Consider the following 11,744-nt stretch of genomic DNA (forward strand, 5'->3'; position numbering starts at 1 on the left):
CGACCCGGGAAACTTGGTCAAAAGCCTCGGAACAGCGGAAATCGCTTGGCACGGTGGTGCCCACCAACGAGCCAGCCCCGAATCCAAGTACATCATCTCGTGGTTAGTTACCGGCGGCGATGGTTCATACTGCCCGCCGCTCATTCTAAAGTACCAGCGTGGAATGTCAGCGTGCATTTGTGTGCTGCTTTTTTCACTGGGCTTTTCAGGTCTACGCAAAACCCATACACTTCGCATAGCCATTGAGAAGCTAATGGACTCACGTCAAGTAGAACTTTCACACCCGGCTCCTCGAACGCCTGCCGGACGGTCTGATGTGGGAAATTAAAGGTAACTGAGAACAGATATCCACAGCGCTACTCACTGCAACTTAGCTAACCTTATTGAAATATTGTATCTGGGATAGTACTGTGGCTTTGCTGGAGACCCGGCGATATTCTTGCTGGGTGCAATCACAACACAACCTGACGCATCATCCGATTCCGGCTAAAACGGAGTGTCGGTGCAGACCGAGAAGCTAAGTGGACCCAAAGGGCCGAAAAAAATGGAAGAGGCAAAATGCTGGGAACGTCCGCAAGCTGTTCCATTTGATTCGTTTGACTGGTCCTCGGAGGCCTCTTGTCAGTGAAATTATCAGGAACCAAAATAGCTCCTTGATATCCAACAGAGAGGAACATTTGGACTGATGGGTGAAATACTTTGAGCAGTAATTCAGGATGCCACCTGATACCTCCAGTCCGAAATGCCGGCCTTCAACAGAAAAGTGGATTTTGAAACTCGAATCCGCTGAGGCTCAGGAACGTCCGAGTGTATATCATGCCGTTGGTCATCACGAACGTCCACCTGCTCTTTTAAGGATATCGGTGAAATCCTCAGCCAGCGCCTGTCTAGCCTATTTGGGTCCACCTGGGAGAAAGAAACTGAGGTAAGCCGATAAAAGTGCGCATTTTCAAAAATGTCACGTGCAGTGAATGTAGTAGCCACATAGATACCAGGTTGAGTCTCGTAACGAGGCTTCTAGCGACACTAACTCTTCGGGGCACACGAATCATTCACCTGTGAGCATCAAGTGGGATTTCGACTGGGTAAATGCTGCGTTGACCACATCTTCACACCCCGTCAGATGTGAGAACAACGGCACATGTACGGCCGGCCGACACTCTTGGTGTCCCTTGACTTCAAGGGCGCGTTTGACTTCACCGATCGGTCATTGTTGCTAAGCCCACTTGCCAGAGACGTTTGTGAGCATAGTTCGGTCCCTATATCCACATACTTCTGGGCGGGTGAGAATGTATGATGAGGTCTCCAAAAGCTTCCCAAAAAGTGGTTTCCGACACGGATATCCACTCTTCATTCTTACTTAGCTTCGTTATTGATTAAATAATAAGCCGAATTCTAGAAAATCTTCAAAACCCCCGACGTTCAAATCGTTGCCGGCGAGAACCTTGTTGATCTGTAGTATGAGAACGAAGCACAAGTCCTGGTGACTAGACTGACATCTGACTGACGTCTTTCGGCGTGCCTTACACCTTCAAGAAACAGATTCATGCACGATAATTTGCAGTCTCTGAACATACCCCGTACAGTTCAAGGAGAACTGGAGGTTGTTGGGAATTTTGTACCCCTCGGCAGTTGTATTAGCTTTGGCCGAGGTGTGTCTGATAAAGCGAATGCACGAGTTCCAAAGGCCAGAATCACGTCACTGTGGAGACGAAAAGGCATGTCTTTGGGTCTCGAAGATCGCGTTTAACAGGGTTGTATTGTTGTATTATTGCGAAACGTGGCCTCTGTGGAGAAGTGGTGGTCTTCAAGTTTTTGGCCACTGATGCCCCGGAAGCGTTTCTGGTGTCGGATGACGCCAACAAATTTGTGACAACGTAATGAGAAAGCGGGTAGTTGATTGTGCAGCAGGTACTTCAGTCACGAAAACATCCAGCACCTTCAACTACATTGACTCGGCCATGTATCACGCATCCCGAAACATTTTGTACCGAGACGACGTCGTTCTCTGTAGAGGTTGATCGACAGCATATATCACTTCTGATTATCAAGGAATATTCAGATAGTCGGATATGTGGCATATATCTGGTATCCGCACGCGAGCGAACCTGTTATTCCGCTGTTGTTCACGAGTTGGGGTCATTTGTCGAGGAGTTGTGCCTGTGAGCAGTTTGATTGCAACGTTCATGAAACTTATTCCTCGAGAGTTTCAACACTCGGTATTTAATGGACGTGGGTGGAGGACGATGGCGATACCCCGGTCACTTGGCATTCTCTAGGTAATCAAATCTTTCTTCGGTAATGATACGGTTTCTTACAGTGATGAGAGGTCGTCTTTGAATAAGGCCGGTTGGTTCTTCGTTGAATTGTCACACAGCGTTGTACGACTCAATGACGACTGGAAACGCATGCCGATGCGCACGATTGAGGAGATGTTTAAAATCTGCTATCCATCTGAAATGCTTTCCATTGGTATAGGGAGCAGTTTCGCCAGATGCAGCTCGCGAAGTGGACTGAGCAGTTAGTGGTTTCTCGGAAGCTTGTCACAGAAATAACCTTGCATAGACGCCGAAATTTGACGCAACTCCCCCGCTGGTAACTAATTTGGTCCAGTGGTGATTAGCGCGTTCTTGCGGACTGGTTTGCTTGTGGTAGTTCGACACGTTTGAAATCTCGTTTACTTAGGTGGCTTGATGACCACAATTACGCTGGAAAATCCGATCCTATCGACACGGCGTAGTTCCAAGGTTCCTAGGCTAATAGCAATATTCTGAAGGGCAGCTACTATATGCGACCATATTGATGTCATCGAGCGCTGCAATACATGCCTCTTTGTCGCCTGTTTGGGCAATTGAGAAGGTTGTTATATCCACAAACCGTACGGGTCTTCAGGCAGGTTGTTAGGCACAGTCTTAGCTTTGCTGGTAGATAGTATGGTCTGTTTCTTCTTGGTTATCTGGTTTTGTTCGGGCGAAGGAACGGAGACCCCCTGCGCATGTGATTCATATAGACCCTACTAAGATGGAGTCACTATGTTGAGCTGTGCCGTCATTGTGTGAGGACCGTGTTAGGAGCTGTTCCTTCGGATGTTGGAAGTCCGTGTCGGTGACACAACCCGTTAAACTCACCGAAGTTGACAAGCCTATAACCATTTCCACAGCTAGGGCTGAGAAATTTCTTTCCAAGAATATGGCACAATAAGGTATCGCACGGTTGAACACGAGCATTCTGCTCACCGGCTGCGACGACGCTGAATACTTCTTCGGTACAATCACTATCAGTGGTGGTGTACGGCAGTTAAATGGAATGATTGGGTGGACGCACCAGGGTAGAGCTGCTTTGAGAACCTGGAGAGCGTGGTTCAGGAAATGAGTGTTCTAATGTTGGTAAGCCGACCTGATGTATTTTGGCCGATTAGATTTAAGAGCATACGTGCATCGAGATTACTGACACTTGTGATTTCCTAAGGACATGTTTACAATTTACGGAAGGAGGTTGACTTCAGGCACCCCTGGAAACTTGCTTGAAAGATAGAACTCTCAAGGGAGCGATACAAATTGCACTGTTTGCATCTTTCTGCGAGCCGCTGAGCATGGGTGACAACCATCATTTGGTTACACGTTTGTCGGCGACAAGCATCTTTTTGCTGCGGGAACACATCCAAAAATGGGACAGGTCTGCTCCGTGCACAGTATGTTGGTGGTTCGAAGAGCAAGCAGAGGAAGCAAAATCGTTCAGTTGCAACACCCTTGCGGTGCCTAGCTGCCATACCACCCGAAGCAAGCATGAGGGCTGGGATACTACCACGTTGCCGAAACCTGGACAGGGGATGTCGGGAGGCAGAGGTCGGGTTCGAACCACGGACCATCCGGTCAGTTAGTTCGCGCTCTAACCACTTGGTCTGTCTCTAGAGGGACAGCTGTTTAATGCATCTGATACCCGTTTTCCTTCTAGTTTGTGGCAGCTACAACTACTGTACGACAAGTATGCAGTTATTACTGCTGACAATGATAATGTGTGCTTTGCATGTGCTGAGCGAGGTTGATACTTGGTTGATCGGACTGAAACAGTCTCGGTCCAACATAGTGCTCATGTGCTTGTATTTTGGTGGTTTTAAAAGGCATGGCTATCTTACTGCTGACCATTTTCTGTGGGGACTTGAGTGTTTTTGCAATAGGTCCCCACCTCTTCACTTACTTTTAGCTCTTTATGAAAGCCTTCCTTCTTGATAGATGTATGGCAATGCGGCGCCGGTTTCCACGGTAGGTGTTGCCTTCTCTTAGGACAGTTAGGTCCCAACGAACAATTCGATGTTTTGTACTATGTCACTTATTTCGTTTTCTTTTTGTTTTAGCCAACTGAGCCGCCGCGTTCTTTCTTGAATTGACCCATCCTCTTTATGGTCAGTCCTTATGTGGACTCATTGTCTTCCTTCTTGGGATTCGCTCGCTCAAGTACTTAGACTATTCAACGTGATAGAATAGGTTCACTCAATCTTCTAAATCACCTAGCTACCGCATATTTACAAAACCCCCCTCATCATTATTGTAGCTATGTGGTATCTAGGTGGTTTGGGAGGTTAGTCGAACTTATTCCGTCGCGTTGCTTGGTTTTAGCACTTGAGAGTGGGTGAATCGCAAGGAATAAGATAAGAAATGCCGAATAAGGTCGACCATACTGAGGGTGAACCGACGCAAGAACTTCAGCAGATATTATTGAAACCCTTTTGTTAAGCTACCGTGCGACACTCAAACAAAAACTCACCCGTGGAGGCGATTTTTTGGAGCATGGAATCCGTTTACCCATAGATATGGCACGCTCATCTTCTCGGTATCTTCGAAAAACGAACACATATGGAGCTGAAAGTCCAACCGACATCACGGAGCCGTTCATACCAACTATAAGTCCCCTGATTCGGTTTTGGCTAAGCACTGTCGCAACGGCGGTTACATCAAGTGCCTCATGGGCAACGTAATCCACGAAGTAGACGTACAGTCTGGTACATGAGTCCGTCGCGCGAGTCAGCTTTGCTCTGGACACGCTTCACTGGCTACATCAGATGACTCAGTTCCTTTGGATATATTGTTGGGTACGTTCTTTAGATGCCATCAACACATGCCCCGTGCTCAAGCAGACAAACCACCATTCGAATCGATATGCACATGGACCAGCCGTAACCACTTGCACCAATGCAGGTGAATCCACACCTGAAAACCTTCACATTTTGAAACGGAAGGTGTTTGGATGGTCATATTGTAACGAACGATTCGATCTTTTGTGACATTTCACTGGCATTTCATTTTACTGCTGTTGTAGCCGACTGAGCCACAACTCTCTCTCTCTCTTTGGTTCATTCTCAATATAGTCCATCTTCCTCTGGTCTCTCTTGTCTTCTTCCTTTGGATTCGCCCATTCAAGTACTTGGACTATTCAAGGCGACAGAATAAATTGGGTCAATCTCCTAAATCACCTGGCTGCCACACAGTCACAACACCTCCCGTGATACTGATTTTGATGGTGTTGATGATAAAGGGCTGTAGTTTCGGGAAGGAGTCTGACGTTCTAAACATTATGACTGTGTCAATATAGTCCATCTTCCTCTGGTCTCTCTTATCTTCTTCCTTTGGATTCGCCCATTCAAGTACTTGGACTATTCAAGGCGACAGAATAAATTGGGTCAATCTCCTAAATCACCTGGCTGCCACACAGTCACAACACCTCCCGTGATACTGATTTTGATGGTGTTGATGATAAAGGGCTGTAGTTTCGGGAAGGAGTCTGACGTTCTAAACATTATGACTGTGGTCCCGCACACCCCTGGGGCAATTTATGCGTTTCGTAACTCTTGATTTGCATATCCTTTCGACAAAAAACTATATGGACCCAGACAAATAGCCGAGACCTTATGGTGACTTTAAAACAGGAATTGCTCAGAGTTAGGTTCGATCGTTCGTGACTTACTGAATTTCAGCTAACACGACTCTGGATCTTTCCAAGCTGCATAAGAATAATGTACTAGAGGGGTCAAGGTCTTGTTACCTTGCTGTTGCCAAACGCTCAATCAGAAAACTCCCAAACACGGTCCGCGACACTAGAATTTGTCGGATCGTTTATGGAGTTGAGCACCATTAGTTTCACTTAATGTCACCTTTTAACGATTGTGTCGCTTTTTCAGTATGTGAGTAGTTCTGCCCTTACTAACGGACCGAGCATTGTCCTTACTGGTGAGTGGAAAGAGCTAATACCCATGTGTGCGCATAATATAGAATTCCGTACAGGAAGAGTACGACTCCCCATGTAATACCTACTGGCCTATCGCCACCCGGTAAATGTATAATGAGTGTGGATGGCTGCCAACTGATTTCCTTCCTGGCAAGTCTCACTCTTTATTAGCACTATTCCGGTTATATGACCGTGTTAGCCTTAACCATACTTAGCACAAAAGCGATTTTGCTGGAATGCACTCCAACGATCATCATTTGAACTTCAGAGTCCAGAAATCTGTGATCCCTCGGTTCTAAAGCAGTCAAGATTCACACAGTGCAAACCAAATTGAAACGATCAGAGGACAACCTCTCGCTGAACACTATCCAACATGTTCCGTACACAAGGCCACACAGTTACTGACGCCCACTTGGTGTTTAATGTCAGCAGGGTGTTCAATTCAGTTAAGTTTTCCAGATCGCAAACCGTACATCGAAATGCAGTGGTTGCAACTATTAAGGCTTCGGTCACCGAGGCTAAGGAGGCCAAGTGAATAAGAGCCACCGGTTGGAGGCAACCGCTCATTCTGTTCATTGACGACAAATGGATCTCTCTGTCCAGTATGGAAGGAGGCGTCTGCTTTGTTGCAAGATCGCCATTGGATGCGTGACACAGACCTGCGCTTAGCGTCTCCAAGTACAGAGACATGCTTCATAATGTGCAGTCTCCGAACATATCCCTTACAATTCAAGGAGAATCATGAGATGTGGGAGATTTGACATTCCTCGGTAGTTGTATTAGACGAAGGCGGAAACCGTGAGTTGAACAACGTATGATATGGCAGAAGGGTGTGGAGGAGAGTTTAAGTGTTGTTGGTGCAGTACGCCTTCCACAGAATGGGGTCCCCCTGACCTCTCATGTGCTTGGCTGGAAACAATGCAAGAAATGACGGTTGATGGGTATCAATGGCGTTCGTGTTGTCAGTTTCTTTTCGGACTATCTGACTTCCGGTCAGTGAATTCGTGACTTATTACTGAGCTATACAGAGCTTCTGACAGCAGCACTTTACACTTTACAAGTACGAGGCGCATGCCGAATTGTGCAGCAGATATATTTAGGTTATTTAAGATCGTTTGCACTTCTGAAGGATCTGGTTCAAGGAGAGAAGTATCGTCGGCGTACCCACTGCCTGTGAGTGAACATCCCAGCAATATTTCGATCTCCGAGATGTTAGAGGCGGGTACGTCGAATGGTATTCAGGAGAAATAACTCACCCTCGATAGATGAACTGATCACACTGCATAGGTTGCGCTGGATTGGCCACGTGTTGCGTATGCCAGTCGACAGACTTCCTCGAAGAGTTCTTTTCGCACAACCACATGAAGGGTGGAAGAGAGGCAGAGGCGGTCAAACAATGACTTGGCAGCGAAGTGTGAAAGCCATTGCCAGCAAACTCAGCTGCACTTTTCACTGCCGTCTTCCTGGATGGGGACCCCGAGACGGCCACATCAATGGTTAGAGACATTGTCAGGCATGGCCCAGTCGTGCCCTCAATGGCGCTCGTGCACCCAAGCTATTGCCTTCAATGCATAGCTCCTTTTTTAACCGCCCACTTTTGACAGCCCACTGACGGTGCTGGATTTATGCACTAATTTATCATCTCCCACCTGCAATGCGCAGCTACCTACCCCCCTCGAATCATCGGTGAACGAAACTGCGGCAGCTACAACCACTGTACGACGAGTACGGGTTTATTACAGCTGATAATGGTGATGATGATGATGAGAGGCAGGTAAAGAGCGTTCAAGAAGCGTGTCGATTACAAGACCGAAGAAAAAAGGTGTCAGAACATCTTTGCTTGACACCGTTGGATGTTGTGGACTCAGGAGAGAGCTTGCCGTAGTCAAGTTAGCGCCCGCGGGAGGGACATAAAGCCTTTACAAGATAAAAGAATTTAAAGGGCCACGTTGCCTAACTGCCACAGTTTCTGACGATCAACGAACTCAAAAGCAGATCCGTACGATCATTTTTGTTCGTCGAAGTTAGTGACAGTTCTAAAGCTTTTCGCGAAGTGAAACTACTGTCGACTCAGCTCCGGTCAGGCGTGATTTTCGCGAATCTGACTCTTCTGATGATGGATTAAACTGCGTAGGCTAATGCCAGAGAACATCTGGAAATCAAGCCGCTAGGCTGGTGTCCTGGTTGTTTTATTTGCGAGGTCCTTGCTTCCTTCCTTGAGAATCGCCGTCGAGGTTCTCTATTCTATTGGAATTTTTCCCTCATTCCAGATTTTTTGGAGTAGGATTGTTAGGTCAACCACGACGGACTCGTCAGTTTCGTAACCACCTGGTTCAAGTTGTCCAGCTATACTGTTGTCTGAAGTATCACCATCGTCGTCATCGAAAGAATGACATGTATGCTTCTCTGTCATAAAGTGTTCAGCTCATCGTTTAGGACGACGTTTTCACGATCGTTTTCGGTTATCGTTTCGCCAGTACCGACCCTCCTCGAACCATTTGAGAAAGTGCATGACTATCTCCCATTACAGAGACCTCCGTTTTCTGGAGCTTAGCGACCCAACAGCGCTCTCTGTCAATCCTGAAGGCTCTTTATTATCTGGTATTTAAGGGATCTGCTTGTGATCAGTTACAGTCGTTTGTTGCCGATATAGTTTTCCTGGCTTCAATCAGAGCTGCTGATCTTCTTCATTGAGGTGCGCGAACGACCTCGGGCAGACGAAATTGGTAGTCGTCCTACTCTAGGGATGCTATCTTAGGGGACCAATCAACATGTTGTTTTTTGAGTAGGATGGATTTCGCCGTTGAAGAAGCCCCAAGGAACCAAATGGTTTCCTATTGAGACTGGCTCCTTCAAGACGGGGAGGGGTCTGCATTCACCGAACTAGATTTGTAGGTGGGAAAAGTTGGTCTGGTGTTGGGCAGTGAAGCACGTCAGCTCCTTTACTCCTTCACTGTCCGACTGCCAGGAGCCATCGGTACTCTTCGGATCCTTCCCGCTCCTAAGTCGTACGTTGCAACCACCAAGGGTAGCTTTGTTTGTTGGAATCGAGTAAATTACATGTTTTAGGGAACTATGCTCTTTCTGTTTCCGTGTGACTGACAGTTTCCCGTCGAACGCCCGAATAATCCGTTCCCTGGATTGAACCCCTCTTAGAACCAACGTGATTGAACGTGGATTTCCATTACTGATGACGCAGGTCCATTCTGTACGAAATCAATACTTTGGGCAAGCCTCAATCCCCATAAGATGTAGCCTCCATCTGACGCGGTTTAGCAGCGAAAATGGTCCCAATGAACCCCACATTTGTCTTATTGGAAAACACTATTTCCCTCGAAAGATAAACTGAATTCAACAGATGGTCTTTTGGCACACTGTGGGCAAAAAATCAGCTGTTTCTTTCGCAGTGAATGTGGCCAACAACAAAAGATCTTGTTGAAAGGAGCAGAGTGCTTGTCTTTAGCTAGAAAGGTCTCAGTATGCATAGAACCCATTCGCCAGGGAGCAGAAGGGCAACAGCAACATGGTTAGTAAAGTTCGGAAATAGAACTACATATGCCGGTTGTCGTGTAACACTGTTTCAAATAGGGTTTTTGCATTGATGGTCAGTGAAGGTTTGTTGCTTGTACACCTTTCTGATGGGCACGAAAGGGTCTTCACACAATCGTGTAGCTGTTGATAGTAGGTGTGCTTTAGTAATGCAAGCTGAGGTATGACAAGCGGTTCACGTGATCTTGAATACCAGATGATCACCATCGACCGGGTGCAGCTGGATGACACCGTAGCCAAAATCATTAAGCCATTTTTAGGGATGATAGCATGTTCTCTCCGGAAGTCCAATCGACGTTCCCCATCCGCTCTGTCCATAAGGAATTTGTGCAGTTACTAAACATCTGCCCAGTAAAACTGCACAAGAACACCTGCTCGTAGTTCATTATGTCGCTCACCTGGTAATCTCAGAGATGTCCTGTTGGGCCAGACTGCTGAAATTAGTGCGGGCATGTTATCTTATGTCGGTTCTGTTTTCGGGTTGATCTTTTCACTTGCATGCCTTGGTTTCTCAACTTTGGTGTTTAACCTACCAACCAGGAAGTTTCACACTCGAAGTTCCTTGGAGTTTGGTTAGATTCAGACTTCTAATTCTTGGTGAGGATGAAACGGGTGTGCAGTACTTTTAAGCTTTTCAGCACAGAGTGCTTAGACGATGTAATCTTCGTTGAAAGTGTACAATTCTCCTCACATTATCAACGAAACAACCTTGTCTCTAACCTTGCACTTTGATAAAGGTTTCCTCACTCACTTCATTATTCAGCTCCTTGCAGAGCACGAAGAAGCACACGAAGCTTTCGGCGCCTGTCTGTTTGTAAGGTTGATCAAGGCTGGATCTTCACCGACGATGATGCGGAATTCGGTGCAATGTCGGTCTAACAGTGTAATCCGTCCAATGTGAGGTGTCAATCTGAAGGATGATCGTGAGCAGCAAATCGCGTTTGGTCGACACACTGTTCGGGGGACCACGAACCTCCTCAACAATTCGGGATACTCGCGACTGCTGTCGATCCGTTTCGTATCGTAACTGGCGTCCCCGCAGAATCAGTTTGCGGGAGACTGCCACGTTCGATGGAACACGCGTCAGTGCGCTGGAAGAATAGGTAAGTACTTTTCCAATGACGGATCTTGTATTGGTACCAACTACAGTAGTCACCGTCACGCAATTCACAGTGCCATTCGATATCGTTTATTTGGTGCAAAGTATCGCTTTTCTGCCGGGTGGAGGGGGATTACGAGATCCTACTTTTGTTGATGCTTTCAGCCTTTTCGACTTTTTGCCAGCCGTGAAAACCAACTAGCTTTGCCAATGAGTGTATTTGTCGCAAGTAGTTCAATTTGGGTTCAAGTAGAACGTAAGGTTGACGGAAACTCGGGGACTGCACCTACCTGATGGGCCCCAGGGGCGAGATGGCACAAGTGGTTAGAGCGCGAATTTACTGACCGGAAGGTTCGCGGTTCGAACACGACCTCTGCCTCTCGACTTCCCCCGTCTAGGCTTGGGTAACCTGGCAGTATCCAAGTCCTCGTGCAACCTTCGGGTGGCATGACAGTTAGGCACCGAAAGGGTGCTACAGCTGAACGCACCCTATCTTGGACACATCACGTGCTAGCAAGGGAGAATACTGTCGCACACCTTTGGAAGGCTGGTTCGAGGCTGGAATATATGAGGGCAACTACTAAGATCTACAAATGTGTATCAGGAACGCTGCTATTTTCGGCACAATTCGCAGGAGCGGACAATGGAGTGATGACGTGACCGTCACGAAGAGACTGGACCTTACCGTGGTGTGACGGTTTGCGCACCTCAGCGATTCATTGGGCTATACTGGAGAGTGTCCCGCGACACTCACAGAGTCTCTCACACCAGGTTGGTCAATGGTTAGAGGTGTGACGAACACAGTCTCCTGGCCCTCCAGGTTGGGGGTTGGAACATGTGGCGACTTGTTCCGTAGAAATGGTAATGCATTTGC

At 47.2% G+C, this 11,744-nt stretch overlaps 1 protein-coding gene across 1 annotated transcript in view; it reads right to left on the minus strand.

Moving 5' to 3' along the window:
* Positions 1–10,609: 10,609 nt before the first annotated feature.
* Positions 10,610–11,744, minus strand: part of T265_01103 (hypothetical protein) — a gene marked incomplete at both ends in the record, with an annotated part of 16,936 nt that continues 15,801 nt past the window's right edge. Inside the window, one exon of the mRNA XM_009165046.1 lies at positions 10,610–10,862. Within this exon, the coding sequence (XP_009163310.1) occupies positions 10,610–10,862 (253 nt within the window). The remainder of the gene's footprint in view (positions 10,863–11,744) is intronic.

Source organism: Opisthorchis viverrini (genome assembly GCF_000715545.1).
Source record: "Opisthorchis viverrini unplaced genomic scaffold opera_v5_11, whole genome shotgun sequence".
NCBI lineage: Eukaryota > Metazoa > Platyhelminthes > Trematoda > Opisthorchiida > Opisthorchiidae > Opisthorchis > Opisthorchis viverrini.